Consider the following 21464-nt stretch of genomic DNA (forward strand, 5'->3'; position numbering starts at 1 on the left):
AGAATTAGGAAAGGAAAAGAGAGGAAGGTGAAGACAGTGGCAATTGGTGGAATCGAGCATTTCACAATTAATAATTGCCAACCTTTCACTGAGTTAACATTTAGCATGCATGTGCCCTTTGACTAGTATTATTAACAAGTGTGCATCACACGCGGGTTTTATACTACTAAACGACAAACATTCACCAAACCCAAATATAGCTCTTCCATTTCTCTTTTAACTTTTTTAAGCCTTTAAACGTAACAAATACCAATACTCATGTAAATGCACGGACAGGTAAATACAAATGTATGAGAAAAATATTCATAAATTGAAAAAAGAGAGATTTGTAGCCCAAAAATAAAGGGAAAAAGGAGGCTCTGAGACACACTTTAAGATGGAACAGAAACAAGCTGCAAACGAAAAGAGACCCTACGTTCCTCAAACAGAATAACGTTACATGTGAGAAAAAGCATATCCAAAACACGTTACTATAATGAAACAAATGTATGTTAAACAGCATACACCATGATAAACTAGCTAAAAGTTTAAACCATTCAACAAGGGATGTATCAGATGAGAATCGTCAGCATCAAATATGTATTTTGCGTGACGGAAGCACAAGTATCAGAAAATTCCTCCACAGCCATAGAAATAAAACCAAGCTGCTCATTTAACGGTCCACACACATCAACACAAACATTTACTCAATACACATGTCAATATCTCCTCCGGGGGCTCCTGGAGCGCCGTTCACGAGGTGCTCTGCAAAATGATAAAGTTAAAATCATTCTTAAACACTGAAAAACTGTAGAATACAATTCCAGAAAACCTTAACCACATCACTAAGTTCTAGCTAGCCGAAGTTCTGTTCTGACCCGTGGTTTTAAAAACAATACAAGTATACAACGGGTGTTCGCATAAGGGGGAGAAACACAGCGTTAGTATCTGCTTAAGACAACTAAAAAGGGTAAGTTATTTTCATGTTGTAATAAACAAGTTGAAAATTGGAAAAAAATCTTTCACAGTTATCCACCGTCCAGGAAAATACACCATGTTTTCATTTTTTTTAGATCCTTTTTTAGACAAGGAGAAACTTATATAATATCCATTTTCATTTCTGTTAAACCCAAGAAACAAAGATATGTTTTACAAACTTTTAAGAAGTGATTTCACATTGGCTTAAATAAATTCCACATTGGGAAATACCAAACCAAACAAAGTGACACTAAGACCAACACTGCATACACATGGGACTTTAATGTTGCAAAAACAACACAATTCTGTGAAGATTTTATCATTAAACATGCATAATATAATCTTACCTAGCATTCTTTCTTCTGAGTGACTCATTAATAGGTCCACTGCTGAAGGCCCAGTCAACATAAATGGTTTGGGTAAGAAGCTCAGATCCATTCAAATTCTCTATTGCGTTTCGAGCTTCTTCAGCGCGCTCATATTCAATCAGTGCATAACCCTAAAATAAAAATGTCCATTAGTCCAAAAACCAAAACTTCCAAATGATAAGTTGCTGACAGAGAAATGTGATAAACAAAGTTATAGGAAGCAGGATAGCAAATTTGCATTCCTAATACTATTTTTTTTTATAAAAAAATCAATGTTTGTACATAAAAAGCACAAATGGCATAAAATCTTGCAAGACAGGAATTAACCCTGCTTGGTGAAGAAATAACAATAACCTATACATGGTTAGAAAAAAATTGTATGTTTCTTCCTCAGATTCTTTCAAACTCAAGCCATGAAGATGTTATACTTGCAGTACCACCAAATTATAAGAAAATAATGGAGGGCCAGCCAAATCCAAATCATTTCCTATTAATGAGAAACATAGTAACAACATTCCACAGAGTAACAGTTCTGGGCCGATAATTAACCAGCAAGAGAAACAAAACAAATGCCAGTAGAAGGACAGACAAATGTGGTAAGCAAAGTTATGGGAAGAAAGAGAGAAAAATTGCGGTTTAAAAAGATTAATCAGCGCTGTATGTACATAAAATTACATATGGCAGCAAATCTTGCTAAGAAAATCAATAAACCCTTCTTATGATTTACAAAGAGTCTAAACAGAGACTTGTCTTTTTAATTAAATGAACTAGTTGAATGAAGGCACGGAGGTAAACAAGGATACAATGTAATAGAAATGATGGAGAAATGACAATAACCTACACATTGGTTAGGAAGAATTTGTATCTTTCTTCCTTCACATTCTGGCAAAGCAGAGACGTCAGGATGGTATTGATTTTATACTCAACACAACAACTCCAATTGGGGAGGGGAGCGGGGATTTGTAACTTGTTCCCACAAACAAAATTCAAACCAAGAGCCATGACAAACAAGCAAAATAGGAACCAAACTAAAAGAAACATAGTCAAATGACTCAGATCACCAAAATGGATCAGCGATAATACACCAGATAGAAAACAGCGACTACCAAGTAGATCAAACATTTATCAATTTCCACTTAGATTATAACCATACATATATTTGTCATGCGTCGAGATCAATTACAATAAAAAGAAAAGGTGCTAGTAGAAACGAAAGCAGACACAAATTTAAGTCAAAGTACAGTTAAATTTCTCCGTAACTCAAACAGTGACCAGATAGTACGAGTATCCAATGGATTATCCTAGTGACTACGAAGCTCAATAAAACAATAGTAAAGAAGGAACAAAGAAGAAGAAGAAGAAGAAGAAGAAGAAGAGAGAAACAATTACTTACTTTGACAAAACCAGTGCGGCGATCGAGATTCAAATGCAGGTTCTTAATCTCTCCGTATTCACCAAAGGCATTTTGCAAATCATCCTCCTGCGCTTCCTCGTGCACGCCGGTCACCAGAATGATCCATCCTTCAATGGCTAGAACAAGCGAAAGAAAACATAAATAATTAATTAATTAAAAAAAGTAAAACCCTAACCCTAAGAAGAGGGAGAGGGGACTGACATCTCTGAGGGCCAGGGCCACCCTCGGTGGTGAGGGAATCGAAATCGGAGCCGGAGAGGCGAGTGTTGCGGTTGGCGTCGGTGTCCTGACGGAAACCACGACCCTTGGTCTTCATAGGGGCGGTGAGAGAGGAGGTGGCCGCGGCGGTGATGGCGGATTTGAGCTTAGGGTGAGGCGGAGAAGCGTCGGCGTCGGGAGCGCCGTCCTCGTCCATCAAGTCATCGTCCTCGGGCTCGAAATCCAAGGCTTCTCCGTCGGCGGCGCCACCTTGCATTTCCGTCAACACAGTGAAATGGAATTCGAAATTAGTTGGAGCACGTTTCAGTGTGTGAAAGAGAGTGAGTGAAAGAGAACCCTTTTATGTCTCTTTGTCGATTGCAATGGTAAAATCCTTTGGGGTTTATCTAGGGCACACACCCTTATCTATATTATTTTTTTATTTTAATTTTTTTTTTTACAAAAATAATTTTTAGATAAACCTAATGAATTTTTTTTAATTATAGTTATAAATTTTGAAGATGAATTTTGCATTTTTCTTATTTTTTGTTTGTTTGTGTATTAAAATAAAAAATAAAATGAAAATTATGAGATGTCCTACAATAATAGGAATTAGTTGAACCTAACGTTTTAATATTAATTTAAGCATCTATGAGATGGGGTTACTAACTAAAATTAATTATTTATCCATACAAAAGTATAATTAATGTAAAAGATATAGATATTTAAAAAATAGACCCTCCTTTGTGGGATATTTACTTTATCAGAATTAAATATCTTAAACTTATGATTTGACATTTGTACGTGATGTAATAGCAGATTTTACTAGTTGAAATATATTATAATATTATTTTTAAATTTAAACTTTAAATTTAATTATATCTGAGTTTTATAAAATCTATATAAATATATTTTTCATGTTTTCTATGATGTGATTTTTTTTATTTGTTATGTTGTTTTTTTTTTTGTCGCGAAGTTCGTTTGAAACGGTGCTTGAACATTTGCAATTTTTTAAATATATATTTGAATTTTGTTAAGTTTAGTTGAAATTTTATGAAATTGTATATAACTTAATGATTAAATATTAAAATTTGAATATCATGCTTGATTCACGATTATTTTAAAATTATTGTCTTAAGAAATGTGATGAAAGTTGTAGATAAATTAAAATTTACAATGACAGTTGATTTATAATTTTGGATTGTTGTTAAAAGCAATAAACTGTGGTAGTTTTTCACAAAATCATTGTCAAGAATTAAAAAAAAAATTATAAACGATAACAATTTGTTCTTAAAAATATCATTATTTTTATTATTTGAGGTCAAAATTTCATAATTTTTCTGTGTATAATTGTTTGTATATTGAATCGTTGAGTGAATATATTTATTTTGTTTTATTTAATATTGAATGTATAAACTGGTTTTATATTACATTAAATAATTTTTTTTCATTTTAAATTCAATATAAATATTATGTTGGATGAACATAAGCAACTTATTTTATCAATTTTCACAACACATTAAACTACATGATTTTACAATAATTTCTACACTTCATATTTTAAGTTTATTTTTCACTTATGAATTTTATGTTTTAAATTTATTGAGCCTTTACATTTACAATAGTTTTAAATATTTCATTTCACTATATTATTTCACAGTTATATATTATTGATTTATGCTTTCATATTGTTAACTGCAACTTGTTATTAAAAATGTCAATTACATATATTATTTAATTTCCGATGATACCTCATCAATGATAATTAGAAACCATCATCAAAATTTTGTTATTGTATGATACACTTTTGTTAATTAATCAGTATACGAAAATTTAGAAAATATATTAATAATAAAAAATTTAACATTGACAAAATATATCAATCTAAAATTTTAAAATAACAATGACGGTAATATTTTACCGCCTAAACTGTGATAAATATTTTCAAATTTTATTTCCTTTAAAGGTACTAATTTTTAATTATTATTTTTATTAGTTTTGCAAAAAATGTTATTGGAACTATGGTGATGCAATAAGAGAATCCAATGAATGGAACAAGTCTTATTTTTAAATTAAATTGAGTTGATTTAAATGAGTAAATTAAACAAATTAAATCATTAATAATCGCTCAAACTCCTCTTAAATGGCGTGTGTTCGACATCAGACACCGATACTTGTAAGACACAGTAGTAAAGTGTCAAATTCAAAAAATATTTGTTGAATTTTGATAATTTTAACACGGTTCTAACACATTTTAACAAATTTTAAAAAAAATAAATACATTAATTTTCTAAAAACTCAAACTTATTGTATAAATTTTTATTATGGTTATGAAAATAAGAAATAAATCTATAAAAATAAGGAACAAATATTTTTGAACCAACTATGAAAAACATCTTTATGCTAGAACAAATTTGAAACATATTTATACACATAAAATTTTATTGTCAATTTCTATAACTCACAATTATATAATATATAAATTTGGGTCTCTGTGAGGTAAATTTCCCATCTAGCACCATTTAGACTTTTATTTCCCTAACTAGCACCCTTTTGTTTTTATTTCCCTGTCTAGCATCCTTTTGTTTTTATTTCTCTATCTAGCACCCTTTTATTTTTTATTTCCCTATCTAGCATCATTTCAAAAATAAATGAATACATAATAATTTATTTATTTTTTGATAATTTTAATTTTGAATGTATTAAAAATTAAATATTTTTAATGTTTAAAATAGTTAGAAATATAATTAATGAATAAAGAAATGAGTTTTTATAAAATAAAATAAAAAAATTAAAATGTTTAGTTTAAAATTATTTTTTTAGAATGAAGAAAATAAAAAATTAAACCCTATAACAACATAAAAGTTTGTTGAATCTATAAACATAAATTACTATTTATTTTTATTATTATTGATAATGTAATCATGTTAATTTCAAGTAAAAAATACATGACATAATTACAAAAAAACCAAAGTCAATTATTATTAATTAATAGTGGATACACCGGTAATATTGAAGTGTCTATCCTAAATGCAAAATACTAAAAGAAAAACTAATGCAAATGTTACACTTAATGCTTAAAAATGAGAAGCAAAAAATGAAAAAAAAGTATAGAAAATAAAAACAGCAACAATAAAAAAAAAATGGTAGAAAAAAATAATAATTAAAAACATAAAAGATATAAAATAAAGGCAAAACAAATTAAGATAAATATAAAAATAAATCCAAATAAGATAAATATAAGAGATATAAAACGATATTAAATAAGTATATGTTGATCATAAAAATGAAAATAAATGAAATATAATAATTCATTTAATATTTTTTTCAATGGTACATTAAATAGTTTGTGCGAAATGAAACATAATTAATGACGAGAAGTGCACAATCCAGTAGTGTTGGAACAAATTCTTTATGTGTGTCTTGATGTTTGACAATATGAACATTTTTTTTCCTATCATGTTGTTCTTTTATGTCCATATTAGTTCTTATTTAACTTTGTTTTTTTATAATTATGTCCTGTATTTTTTACTTGAAATTAACATAATTACATCATCAATAATAATAATAAAAAATATTAATTTATGTTTATATATTCAACTTTTATGTTGTTGTAGAGTTTAATTTTTTATTTTATTCATTCTTAAAAAAATATTTTTTAAACTAAACATTTTAAATTTATTACTTTTTTATTTTTATTTTGTAAAAACACATTTCTTTATTCATTAATTATATTTCTAACTATTTTAAACATTAAAAATATTTATTTTTTAATGCATTCAAAATTAAAATTATAAAAAAAATAATAATTTATTTTTGAAATTGTGCTATATAGGGAAATAAAAAATAAAAGGGTGTTATATAGGGAAATAAAAACAAAAGAGTGTTAGACAGGAAAATAAAAACAAAAAGGTGCTAGTTAGGGAAATAAAAGTGTAAATGATGCTAGATAGGGAATTTACCCGTCTCCATGTCCTACATTTTAGAGATTATAAGTATTTTCGTGTGTCTGTGTCCATGTTGTATTAGTGTTCGTGTTTTTACTACATAGAATAATCCAATGATGTCGAAAAGTATCTTTAAAAAGTATATTTCTACAATTTCTTAGTTTGAAAAAAATACATTTATTATGAACCAGTCTTATTGAAAATAATTACATTTTTATTTAATTTTTTAATTATTTTGGAAGTGAAATAAAACTATCTGTTGTTATTTTGCACCTTGGATAATTACTTAAAACATAACCTGATATGATAGTTTATAAATATATTATTATTTCTATATAAAAAGGAAAAGTGTTATATAATTTATGTTTACCGAACCTATATTTAAATAATGTAAAGTGTTAGATAATTTATTTGTATCAACTTCGACTTTCTAGAAAACCAATTATAAAGTGTAACATTGAATTTGTAAAAAAAATTAATTAAGTTTTAAGTTTTTCCTAAATTTAAATATTTTTAATTACTTTTTTTATTTAATTTTTTTATTTTATTGAATGTTTAAAAAATGTATATTTTTCAAGAAAATCTATGCTCTGATTTTGTTGTCAATTAGGTTGACTTGAAAGTAGTGGATTATAAATTTGAGTATTTTTAAATGAATCTATTAAATTTTGTAGAATATAAAAATATAATATTATTAGTAATTTTTTTTAACATAACAATCTATTAATATGTTTTTAAAACAATAAATATTAAATTTTCACATTTTAATTTATTTTTTATCATTAAAATAATTTGATTTTATTAAAGTTATTTTTGTTAGCAATAACTTATTTGTGCCTTAATCTTTTCAAAGTTATTATTGTGTTATGTTATATTTGTTTTGTATAAGAGCTTTTTAGTATTTGACTAGTTACCTTATTTGTGACTTAAAAAAGTGGTAGCATAATTTATTTATAAGATATGTATGTCTCTATCTTAATTTATAGTGACATTGGTAGCATATTTATATCTCTATCACATGGAAAATAATTAAAAAAATGTTCGATTGTATTTATTTATACCAATATACAACCATCATCAATTGAACTAAATTAAACATGTTTGATGATTTTTATATATGATGAGATAAAATCATTAAAAGAAAAACTAATGTTGTTTTCCTACAAAGAGACATAACTATATATAATAATAATAATAATAATAATAATATAAATTAGTTTATGTATATTCATAATATTAACATTTAACTATTAGTCGTATTTGTAGGAATATTTTGTTCTTAATCCTATAAAGATAGTAAAGGTTTTTTAAAATATTTTACTTTATTTACCATATTATCCATCATGCATCTAAAAAATTTGTTCCTATCCCAAATTACCCGTGATTAAATTGAAACAATTTCTTTATATATTTTTTGGTATTGAAAGTTTTGAAACGAAGCCAAAGTTATAATACATTCACATATTAAATAATTATATGAATTTTTATAAAAAAATTTACTACTAATTAATAATTCACTCACTAATATGTTTTGAAATGTTCTTATTTGTTGTTAATATAAAATTTTCAACACAATCTTCTCATATCAAAATTCTCCAACTCGTGTATAAAATTATATATTATAGATATTCAATAGATAATCTGACTTAATAAATTTAACAAACATTTATTAAGATTAAGATGTGTCTTAGATAACTCTGATATTATATTAAAAGAAGAACTTTAAATATAACTTTATAAAACCTACTGTGAAGTTTGTCCATAAGTGATTATTTTATATATATATATATATATTAATTTCAGTTATTTAAATTTTTATTCAGTATTATTTTGAATATACATAATATTTCTCTTAACCATGGTAACAGGGTTGTTGGAACATATTATTATGCAGCGAATTAAAATAATAAAGCGTGTAATTTCCGAAAAGAAAATAATATTTTATTAATGCATATGAACTTTATCTTATCATATCACACTCTATCACAACACTCAACAATTCGCTCTTCTTCTCTTTCTCTTATCTTTGACATGAATACTCTTTCATCCACGCTCCACAGCGCGTGCCCTCTCCTTCCGCGGCCACCGGCGCCGCCGTCTCCGTCTTCCAAATGCCACACAAGGCTTCACCGCGTCAAGGCTTCCATTGCCGTCGAGCCGCAAACCAAGGTTGCTCTCATCAGAATTGGCACCAGGGGAAGGTATTCCTTTTCCCCATTTTCCCTTTTTCGCAAACCCTATCTTCCAATTGGGCTTCGCTATATTTTCTAGGGTTCTTCTGTAAACGTGTAGCGAAGATTTTCATTTTCAGAGTCCTACCATGAAATTGGGTCGTTCTTATATGTTTTTTTCATGTGTAGAGCAGTCCACTAGCTCTGGCGCAAGCACATGAGACCAGAGACAAACTCATGGCGTCACACCCAGATTTAGCTGAAGAGGGGGCTATTCAGATTGTGATAATCAAGACAACAGGTGACAAGATCCTCTCACAACCACTTGCAGACATAGGTGGGAAAGGTTTGTTCACAAAAGAAATTGATGAAGCACTGTTAAACAGTGAAATCGACATTGCTGTTCATTCAATGAAGGATGTTCCCACTTACTTACCTGATAAAACAATTCTGCCATGTAACCTTCCGCGAGAGGATGTTAGAGATGCATTTATATCCTTGAGTGCTTCTTCGTTAGCTGATCTTCCCCCTGGAAGTGTTATTGGTACTGCTTCGCTACGAAGAAAGTCACAGATACTCCACAGATATCCATCTCTTAATGTAAGTTAGTGATCTTTTTACTCATTATAAAGAATTGTTATTTCCTACATTTGTTTTGCTTAATTAGCTTTTCTGACCGCAGGATGTTATGAAAGTTGTTGTTACATACATTAGCAATATAATGTAAAAAGATAGAAAATTATGGTTAATGGGAAGTCATTTGAAGTTTCAATATCTATTTTTAAGATAACATAGAAAAGCAGATTGACAAATGGTCGTGTTAGTATTGTGTACGGTGAAGCCTAATCACACCAGTTGAAAAGAAGCACTTTGTGCTTGTCCACATTTAAAAAAATAAAAGAAGTTAAATAATAGAAATGGGTAGCTTGCATAATGCAATTAGCTAATGGTAGTTTGAAGAGTGTAGTTATAGGGATAAAATAGAACACAAAAGTGTGTACGCCAAAATTGCACATACCTTTTATGTATTGTTATAGATATCAATTTTTTAAAATGCTTATGAAAGTATGTAAAGTGAACTTGTATCACTTCCTACATTAATATATATTTTACAGCTGATGTCAGTTATGCATTGTGATTTGTGATCAAATAATGTAATGTCATATTGAAATCATTTGTGGATGCTAGAATGTAGTAGATAATCATTAGTATGCCCATGTTAACACCTTGTTAACATGGCATGTTAATAATACCTTGTTGACTTGGACTAACAAATTATGGTTGTGACTACTAAGTAACAGGCAACATGTCATCCTTGTGAGCCTTACTCTAGGGTTATGATCATTGTCTGTGTCTTTAAAATTTAGCCTTTTTAGAAAGTTATAGTCTTTATTCTCTTGCAGATTCAAATGGGCATTTTTTGCTGTTTTTTTAAACATTTCCTTTTTTCTGTCCATGTTGTTTAATTGGTCTTGTGCTACTTCATTTATGAAATTTAATTTTCTAGATCTCTGATAAATTGTTCTGGAATTTTATGTCTCAGGTGCAAGAAAATTTCCGGGGCAATGTCCAAACAAGGTTAAGAAAACTCAGTGATGGGGTTGTCCAAGCTACACTATTAGCATTAGCTGGGCTCAAACGCTTAAGTATGACAGAAAATGTAACTTCAATCCTATCAATCGAGGATATGCTTCCAGCTGTTGCCCAAGGTGCTATTGGAATAGCCTGTAGAAGTAATGACGATAAAATGGTAAGTGATTAAAATTTAGTGCTCAATCTTATCAGACCTGCTGATTTTTAGGGGTAGGGCAGGGGTTAATAGTGCCATGTAAGATCATATGTGTGTGCATAATTAATTGCAACAAATTCATTCTCAAATCAGAAAAAGATTGATTTATATTAAGAATCAGAAGCATTTTAACTCAATTGGATAAAAATAATACATATTTACATTGCACCTTGCATTATTCACTCATTTCAGATTCTCCATATTTATGACTTTTGGTTGATTGATTTCATCAGGCAGAATACATTGCTTCGCTGAATCATGATGAAACAAGACTAGCAGTGGTCTGTGAAAGGGCCTTTCTTCAGACTTTGGATGGGTCTTGCAGAACTCCTATTGCAGGATATGCTTGCAGAAACGAGGATGGCAATTGTTTGTTTAGAGGATTGGTTGCTTCCCCGGATGGAACCAGTGGTAGGAACATCTACTCATATATTTGTGTTATTTGACTCTGCATAGTTTTTAATCCTTCACAAGTAACTTTTCTCTAAGCTTGCCTGCAATTTCCTCTGTGCAGTACTAGAGACCACCAGGGTTGGTCCATATGCTGTTGAAGATATGATTGAGATGGGTAAGGATGCTGGCAAGGAGCTTCTGTCTCGGGCAGGACCTAACTTCTTCAGTAGTTAATTAAGGTTTGATGGTCAACTTTCGGTAATTGCTTCCCTGGATGATCATTCTTTGACGTTTTGTAGCTTTAGAGTAGATTGATTGTTCAATTGAGTTTGGGAAAGTGGACCTTAGGGTCAAATTGTTGTATTTTGAGGATAGTGACAGATATTTAGGTAGTTTGTATAATTTCCACGATAGTGGACTTTCGAGAGTTCATGCTAAACAACACCCCGGGTGTTCCTCAAATTCTCCAATATTTTATATTTCCTTGTTTACAAGCCACTTTGAAATAAAATGGTTAACATGGAATTTGGCAACTGTAATTATATTGTTAAAAGAGTGAGGATATTTCTTCCACCACCTCCATATTTTCGTCTTAATATGCAAATTCTCCTTTTGACATTTTGAACTGTGTAATTCAAAAATTTAAAGTGTCTTTCAGATTGGATTGTCATTTTGGATTGTGTAATCCGCAAATTTAAAGTGTATTTCAGATTGTATATTTTGGATATCTTTTTTTTTTTTTATTGATTACACAATTCGAAAGTAATTTTTTTTCTTAAATAAGGTTTCTGAATTATATAACTTAGAAGTTTTTTTTTTCTTAAAAAAATAATTTTTAAATTGTACAATTCTAAATTAAAATTAATTTTTGGATTTAAAAATATGTGAACGGAAAAATGTAACTTTTATACTTCGGCTGACCAATTTTATTTATTTTAAAAATAAGTTATGCTCAATAATTTACAATGTGTACAAAATTTTACAATAATTTATACATTCTGCACAATCAATTGAGTTAAACCCTCTGCTGAATATGTTATTGAGAAGTCCTTAAAAATATAAGATGTTTTAAATTAAAAATTATATATTAAGCATATTAATGAAATCAGAAGCCTTTAAAATGGGCCAATATTTATGAATGATCAAAGTGATGAACTATTTTTAATAGGTAAAGAAATGAAATATTTTGAGATAGTGACAATTAAAAACAGTGCTAATTATCGAGATAAACTTGTAACTTTTGTTTGACAAGAAAGAAATGAAAATACTTTTGATGACAATAATTAAGTTTTGGTAAGATATTATAATTCTTATATCTACACATGTTCAATAAAACTTTTTTTCATAAACAATTATTCGCTTCCTTCTACGTTAAGCAAGCAATTATCTGGTTCCTTACACAATAAGCATGCAATTATAAAAAGTATTGAAATCCGCTATTTATTGTAATCCTAAAATAATTTTGGTGAGTATGAATTACATAACATAGCCAATCATCACCATACCAATGTCTTTGTTGTTGAACAACAAGCTCTTATCTACACATCACAACAACTAAAGACTAATGCTTTCATGCTAATTTTCCAGATCAATTGTGATTTGTATTCAATACCTCCACCTAAAATATCTATTTTATCTTTAATTTTCTGGATACATAAATAAGATAATTCTATATATGTAAATCCAGAACTGAGATGTAACTTCTGGATACGACCATCCGCAGTCTTATTTGGACACACAAAAATATTTTCTAAACACTAAGATCTGAAAGTTTTTTTTTTCTCATTCTAGATAAAAAAATCCAAAAAAAAGTAACTTAAATTGATAGATGCATATCACAATTGTTCCACTGGAGGGAGAATTAGCCATGCTTTCATCCTATTCACCATTTTATAAAATCTTTAGATTAAAGACCCATTTGATAAACTTCGAAAATATAGTGTAATATTTTAGATTTTTTAAAACAGTATTGAATTAAAAAAAATATTAGTATCAAGTTCAAACAAAATTGTGAAAGAACTTTTTTAGAATTTGTTTCTAAATATATTAATATACAATCAACTTTTTTCTATTACATCAATTTACAAAACTTTTTTCACTTTCTACTCTCTCCTTTAATCAAAAACATCATTTTTTTTTCACTTTCTTTCTCTTCTTTTCTTATCTTTTCCTCTTCCTCCTTCTTGAAACAAAGTCTGATTGAATGTAGAGGAGTGAGTTGTGAATGGTGATGTGTTCCATGGTATGTGTCTCGAACATTCATTTTAAATGGTATGTCCGTGTTGGATATATGTATTGAATATCGACACTCGTACGTCACTCATAAAATACGTGTCGGTGACGTGTCCAATTCAAAAAATATTTATTGAATTTTAAACAATTTTAAGATGATTATAATATAATTAAAAAAAAATACATTAATTTTTTAAAAATTCAAATTTATTATATAAATTTTTATTATAATTACATAAATAACGAAGAAACATTTTATGTTAAAAAAAATTGAAACATATATTTATGTAAATAAATCTTAAATCTTTATTATTCATGTCCTTTTTTCTTGGCGAATTGGTTCAAAAGAAAATTGGTGGCATTTTTGAGTGGCTAAAAGAACAACCCCTACTGATTCTGATAAGACATTTTGATGACTTTATAGTGATGGAGGCCAAAAGTAGAATAGCAGAGGAGACTATTTAAATGGAAGCACAACCACTGATCACAGTATTCATAAAGTAGCAGCTGCGTCATACCAACTTTTGGTCCGAATCAAGAATCTTAACAAATGTTTCACCACTATTCTTCACAGTGATGCACGTAAACCAAGATAATCATCAAAATATAAACGCCACAAACTTTGAAGTACATCACTATCAGTAATAGTAGTGTTCATTTTTCTTGTAAAATACATCCTTTTCTTAAAAAAATCATTAATACTTCATATGCATTGAATTCTAAAGATAAACAAACCAAGTATCTGAGTTCATGTTTTGATAGAAAGAGATATCGGTGGACATCAAATGAGAGTTATGAAATGGAAATAGCATAGCATGTATAAACGATTGAAAGGAAAGTCAATATTTGAAAAGTAATGAAAGCATCTGGTGAAAGACACTTCCACCACTTTGATATCAATAATTACCTCCAAAGCTGAGAAACTGAGGCCATGTATGTTCTGCCTATTATTTAGTGGTAGTGATGATTGTAGAGGTTGTTAATGATAAGATAAAATGAATTATGACTTTATTATGGGAATCATTAGAGTTACACACGCATCCGTAAGAGGATATTGAGACTAAAGATCGAGAAATCCAGTTGACCAAGTCTAATGAAATGAGAGTCCACAAGATACGTTCAAGTCCAAGCCTAAACCCAAACTAGAGGATTAGTAAGTCGAAAGCACAAACCAAAATAGAAGATCGAGAAGCGCTTCAGATGAAAGAAGTTGTTTCTAGGCCCGATAAGAATAGTAGTGGTTAACCTTCACTTTCTCTTCTCTTCTCGTCATGGTTACTTATCAAGTTCATATCTCACATAATAAATTCTCTTATTCTTGGGGACCATGACAACAGTATTTTCCATGAAGTTTGGTTATTTATGAGCAGATAATAGTGATATTCGAAGCTTTTAAGAAAATGGTCCATTTGGGGTGCATGGTACTTCAAAAAGAACAGAACTTGTCCTTAGAGCAACTTACAACACAAGTCTTTATATTTTAAGTGTGGCTTGGTTTATCTTTGCTCTTTGTGTGGCTTGGTTTCCAATGACAACATCACCATGTCAATATTCCATCTGATATATGCCATCGTACTCTTGTCTTTCACCTGCTTCTTTATAGTTGTGATTTGTGCTTCGTGGTGCCCATATCAAAATTTCCAACAAAGCAATCAACGATTTGAGCAGAAAACAGATAAGTTTTGGGTGTTCAGTGAACAAACAGAAAGATGGGTTGAGGCAAAACTGCCCTATGATCTCCTCTCTTGGGTTAACGGTGACTGTAGAAAAGTGGGGTCAATACTTCAGACTGAGAAACAAAAAGTGTTGGAGCTTGAAGACAAACTTGATGAGCAAAAGACAAGTGATGAAAATAAGGATAGTAAAATGGAATCAGAGGATGTGGTTCTGGTTCAGAGGAAGAAAATTTCCTTGACTAAAATATCTGAGACATCTGTGTGGGTCACTGGTGTAAGTGGGTCTATCTATGAGAGGTTTTGGAATGGAATGGAATGGGTGATTGTCTCTCATGACTTGCCTGTATCAGCAGGAAATGCCGTATCAGTTCTTGTCATCAATCAGACGATTCTTGCTCTATCAGAAGCAGGGAAATTATATCAGGTAATCATCCATAAAGTTAGAAGATACATGAATTGCTGTGTATGCAATGAAACCTTAAACACTGACACACCAAGCATTGAGCATATCAACTCTAATTTTGAGAAATTATTACGCAGAGAGGAACTATGTGGCCTTGGCTATGACTATCTCGTATCTACATTTTTTAATTTATGACAAAATTTTTGTAATGTGTGTCACATGAAATTAGCTACCCGTATCTTCAGACCATGTAATAATTTCTCCATTTTCAGATACATGTGCACTTGCATGTAATACTATGCAATTCAATCTAACACAACTTTATGCATAGCCTGTTATGTTAAGATTCAACTCTTGGATAAGTATTCAAATGTAATAAATGAAGGGATACTCTGTAATTTGTTGGAAATTGGAACTGCAACAATTGGCCTTGTCTCATGGATTTTGCTTTGCAGCTACGAGGGCAACACAGTGAAAGTTCAGAACCAGTTTGGGTTGACTTCACAGCTACTTGTCCTGAGAAAAATCTTTTGATAAAGTCTGGAGTTGCTTCACGTGATGGACAGTAAGTGAAATTTTACTTTCTGAGATCAAACATATACACCATGAGCATTGCTAAAGCATAGTCTGTTGTGTTGTTACATTGTGGAGCAGGAGAGCTTATTTCTGTACAAAGAATGGAACACTGGTAGAACTTGCTTGGGTTGAGCCCCCGAGGTAAAACTCAGTTTTGGTGAAAATATTAGTAACTAGAATGTTAAATTCTAAACTCTTTATCCTTTAATAAATGGATTCAAAGGTATTGCTAATTTTACCTCAATCTTGACAATATAGAACAGATGGATAAATCATGGCCAACCAGCTAGAGCAAATGTAGCTGCAATAGCAGATGCTGCTTCAAGAAGAGAAGTAGTATACGCCATAAGGTGAGTGGTTTGTGTGTGTATGTGTTGCTTGAGGCACATTTTGTCTGCATTTTTATTTACTTTTTTTTTTCTTTTCTTTCATAATTCCTTAATTCCTACAAGGTTTGATCCTGTAGAATCTGATCCATTTCATCATTGAACGAAAAGTAAGAACAAAATCAGATCAATTTTTCGATCAAAAGTACTATGTAAAATCCTTGGATTTTTCCTCTTTCTCTGGATAGGTAGAGCGTTTGAATCATATCACATTTCATGAAGGATCTCTAATGAGTGTCATGCCTTTAAATACAGTAGTAGAAGGCTTTGTTGCACTAAATAACTATAAAGGCTTAGAAAGCATTATAAGTCATTACTCTCTTTTGAGGTCATTTCTTTTAATGAGAATCAAAAAGCACCCTTAATCTTTGGCTTCTGACAAACTTAACAAATGATGTGGGGCTGTAGTTCTGCTGGAGATCTTTATGAATATGACAAAGTCAAAACCATCATGGAAGAGACACATATGGCAAGATAAAACATCACAAGCTGCTCCTCTGATGTCATCTAAAGGGTGCAGTTTCCAAGGATTGAGTGATGATCATTCAGAATCTCTGTTCCTTTTAACAAAGGTCTGTTTGTACAAGTATTTTATGAACGTTGTAATCATTTTCAGAAAAAAGTGCCACCAAGACTTCTTCTCTTAACAACATCATAAAATGTGAAAAATTCCCTCTTTAAATAGTTTGTCTAATGGAACTTGGTGGAAGAAAAAAGTGACCAAGGAGAAACTATATTGTTGTCAATTCTGTGTAAAGCTGAACCATTGTATCAAATATGATTTTTTTTTAAAAATCCAATGGCTTTTGCACATCACTTGAACATGCTTAGCTTGGCTTGTACAGGGGTAACATTGCTTTTTGATGAATTTATTCTTATCCATCTAGGAGGACACCATTTTCTAAAATACTTGGTTGATCATACAGGAAGGCACTTTGGTAGAGAGAAGGTTCCATCAAAGGAAGTGGAAATGGGTAGTTCATGGAAAACCTCAAGATCAAAATTTAACATCTATTACACCAGCTCTACAAGATGAATCAGCTGAAACATCCTCCACTTCCTTATTCTTCACTACATCATATGGATTTGTCTTTGAATATCAAATTTCAAAACAATTAGGTGAGTCATCTCATCTCATAATATGGATTTGTCTTTGAGTATCGAATTCCAAAACAATTAGATCAATCATCTCATCTCATAATATGGATTTGTCTTTGAATATCAAATTCCAAAACAATTAGGTGAGTCATCTCATCTGATAATGAAAAAAAAGTTTTACAGCCCATTAATTTAACAGTTCCAACAATGAATTTCCAGAAGTATGGAAAAGTCACCAGCATCCTCTCCATGCAAAAGCAGCAAGAGGCATAGCAGGCTTACAATTGTACATTGGCAGAATACTGTTTCCACTAGATGATGGAAGACTTGCAGAATTACATACTTTAGGAGTAGGTGGTGAAAGTTCAGGACCATCTCAGCCTCAAAACATCCGAAGGAAATCATCAACCAAATATGCTTGGTCAATACTAGATGTGCCAGAGAGTGAGGGATGGAATGCAGAATACTGCACACAAGAACGTGGCCTCAGAAACTGTCTCACTGGCATAAAAGATGAGTCAGAGGAATCAGTAGTAAGTTCTGTAACAGGTAGGACTGATTCATTATTTATCTCTGAGTACTTCAGGTGGTAGACTGATTCAATCTTCAGAAGAATACAATCATGTGCCAGATAACTGGATTAGTACTAACTTTCGCTTGAGATTGATAGATGTGGGGAAGTCATTTTTCTTAATAACAGATGATGGTTTGATTCTTGAATACATTTGCATTGAGAGTGCATGGATGTGGCTGAGGCATGAGAGCTTTACACCAATGAAAGGTATATTGAGTAACTACAATGGAAGCTTATTCATGGTTGATACAAGTGGGAGTTTGCTCCTTAGAGAAAGAAGAGGCAAGGAGATAGCATGGAGGAATTGCACAGCTCTGAGGAGAGGAAGAAATGTTAATGGAGGTCAACCTTGGGATGGATTACAAGGCCAAGAAAGGAAGGTTACAACTGAAGACACACTCTTCTTTGTGAGCAAAACTGGAAGACTAATGAAGTTAGTGGTAAGTAAACTCTAAAGAATAACTATTCACTCTTCTTAAATTGCGTGTCCGTGATTCCTCTTAAATTGCGTGTTCGTGTCGGTGAAGTGTCCAATTCAAAAATATTTGTTGGATTTCTTATCATTCTAGCACGGTTTTAACACAATTTTAAAAAAGATAAATACATTAATTTTTTTAAAAACACAAATTTATTGTATAAATTTTTATTATGATTATAAGACACAAATATTTTTGAAACAGTCATGAAAAACATATTTCTGGTAAAAAATCTTAAACGTACTTATACATATAAATTTTTATAATCAATTTATATAATTTATAATTATATAATATATAGATCCGTATCTACGTCTTCTACATTTTAGAGATTATTCTACATTTTAGAGATTATTCGTATCTTTGTGTGAATATCGTATTAGTGTGTTAGATAGAAGAATAGAAGAAAACGATGAAAATATTGATCCTGCAGCAGTATTACATAAGTGCATAGATTTATAAAAAAAAAAAACAAAGTTTATGTTTAATTTAATTTTTTTTTGCCAATCATATACATGGATAGAATTATTTGGGGATAAATTCCTCCGACATCAGAATCAATTACAGCACCAAAAGTTGCAATAACTGGTGAAGTAAATATTATACAAAATTTTCCCAGGTTTCTTCGAAGAAGTTGAAATGGAAAGATTGCAGAAACCCTCCAGATGCTAAGGTTGCATGTATACTAGACCAGGAATTGTTCAGAAAAAACATAGTATTTGTCATTGGAAGAAATGGTCACCTATATCAGTATAACAAAGTGACTGATTTGTGGCATGAGCATTACCATTCTCAGCATTTGGTTCTATCACAGTCTCCTGGAACAGTTATAAGACCATCATTGAAAACACTCTCAGGTTCCCTCTTCATGATTTCAATAGATGGTGGCCTTGTTGAGTATCAATGGAGCTCAGTGTATGGATGGAACTGGGTGGAACATGGAACACCCAATAGAGATGTAACACTTGTAGGTTCACCAGGTCCAAGCTTTGAAGGCAATCAATTACTTTTTACTGGTTCTGATGGAAAAGTATACCTTAGATACATGCACAAAAAGTCATGGAAGTGGAAGGACTGTGGTTTCCCTTATGTGGGAAATAAACTGGTTGAAATTGAAGCACGTTCACATGGAGGATTCCAAGAAGAGAAAGTAGATTGCAGTGATAAAGATTCTGCATCACACTTGAAGAAGGGCCAAACCAACTTTGGTGACATGAACATTAGATGTGACTCAAAGGTAAATATTGCAGTCCAAATTCATAATTTGTATAATGACTGACATGGAATTGAATGCTAAAAACAACACATCATAGCATGGTATTGATTGAGTCTGATACACACAGGTGGCACCTACAAGACCAATTCAATTTTCTAAAGGTTCTGTCATATTTGAGCTCAGAGATGGCAGGGTAAGAACTTGAATTCAATGAGATTTACAATTATCTGATGACAAATCATATTTTACAATATGGTCTGAATATAACATGTTAACCTCTTAAATATAACTTTCTTTTGCTCAATCCATTTGCTGTGAGTGTTAGCATTTTGTTGTATGATTTGAAATTAACATCTACCAATCTTCACTAAATTGCTGAAACCTTTCAACATATAGCAGCATTTCTATCTATTAAAAAGTACACTTCTAACTCAACCTTATATAAAATCAGTTTATAAAATTAGATTTTACTCAATTGTATGCTAGGAAGTGTTGATAATGGACTCATACCTCAAAAAGCTCATTAGAAAGACATTCAAACTCATATGACTAAAAGACATTCAAACTCAAATAACTATTTATGAATGTTTGTCTGTTTGTGAGAATTCTTGAAAAATCTTTCTGTTTTAGTTTTCTTTTAACCACCAATATCAGAGATAATGAATTTTTTTTCAGATTCTATCAAATGCCAAAGTTATTAACCATTATAATTATTATATTTTTGACAATATCTCTTATGACAGTTGGCAGAAATTGAATTGGTGGAGAAGAGAAAATGGGTGTGGTCTCAGATCATTGGCACTCCAGCTAGTCTTTGCTCAGAGAATTATTGGAGTACTGTACCACACAACCTTTCTTGAATTTAATTCCAATGCATTATTGTTGTGAAAAGGTTCTACACTCACTCAATTATGCATTCTTACATTATAATAAAGAAATAGTTTTTTCCAAACACTTTTTCAAGTTATTCAAAACATGAGAAATAACCGATAAACTTAATTTATAATAGATTCGAAATAATAAATAATTTTGATATAATGTGAATTTTAAGTTTAACTTAATTTTATCAAATTATCTTATAAAATATGATTTATATTCATTTATATATTATAAAATATATTAATCATAGATTTGGATTTGTAACCAATAACCTCACAAGTTAGTTAACTAAGAAATTGTACACTATATATAACTTTACCTTTCTACACAAGTTATTTAAAAAAAAATCTAAAAAAACAAATTTATAGCAGAAGGTAATTCTCAAGTTAATGAGGGTAAAATTAATACATTGGTAATATTTAAAAAATTAGTAAAAGTAATTATTTTTGTTGGTGTATGTGATTTTATCTAAAGTGTCTTATTTTAAAGACAGATGATATTATTTATACACTTTTGATTATTAGGTATAATTGATATGAAGTCTTATATTCTATTAAATGAATTTCACATTATTTTTCTAATAATATAAAATATATTAAAAAAGACGTATTTGAAAATGTACTATTATACTCTCTCTTTAAAAACATTATTTTATGTTTTCTTGAGAATCGATTTCTCTAACCCAAGCAAGAGAAAAAAAAAAGCAAGGAA

The 21464-nt window shown here is 30.3% G+C and overlaps 2 protein-coding genes and 1 non-coding gene across 3 annotated transcripts; 2 read left to right on the forward strand and 1 right to left on the reverse strand.

Moving 5' to 3' along the window:
- Positions 1–393: 393 nt before the first annotated feature.
- On the reverse strand, positions 394–3337 carry Y14 (RNA-binding (RRM/RBD/RNP motifs) family protein). The gene is made up of 4 exons (XM_068611439.2): positions 2941–3337; positions 2719–2855; positions 1305–1456; positions 394–744 (listed from the first exon to the last, which is right to left on the reverse strand). Exons 1-4 carry the CDS (start codon positions 3212–3214, stop codon positions 699–701), a joined length of 609 nt encoding a protein of 202 aa, XP_068467540.2. The 5' UTR covers positions 3215–3337; the 3' UTR covers positions 394–698.
- A 5513-nt stretch (positions 3338–8850) lies between these two features.
- Positions 8851–11776, forward strand: LOC137810266 (porphobilinogen deaminase, chloroplastic). The gene is made up of 5 exons (XM_068611440.2): positions 8851–9085; positions 9250–9655; positions 10599–10805; positions 11078–11255; positions 11359–11776. Exons 1-5 carry the CDS (start codon positions 8916–8918, stop codon positions 11469–11471), a joined length of 1074 nt encoding a protein of 357 aa, XP_068467541.1. The 5' UTR covers positions 8851–8915; the 3' UTR covers positions 11472–11776.
- A 2443-nt stretch (positions 11777–14219) lies between these two features.
- Positions 14220–20828, forward strand: LOC137810267 (uncharacterized). The gene is made up of 10 exons (XR_016518358.1): positions 14220–15569; positions 16004–16113; positions 16203–16265; positions 16388–16474; positions 16919–17082; positions 17437–17629; positions 17828–18622; positions 19278–19895; positions 20002–20067; positions 20618–20828. It is a non-coding gene; the product is annotated as an uncharacterized LOC137810267 (transcript).
- The last annotated feature ends 636 nt before the right edge of the window (positions 20829–21464 follow it).

This window comes from Phaseolus vulgaris, chromosome 2 (genome assembly GCF_051622355.1).
Source record: "Phaseolus vulgaris cultivar YP4 chromosome 2, ASM5162235v1, whole genome shotgun sequence".
Taxonomy (NCBI): Eukaryota; Viridiplantae; Streptophyta; class Magnoliopsida; order Fabales; family Fabaceae; genus Phaseolus; species Phaseolus vulgaris.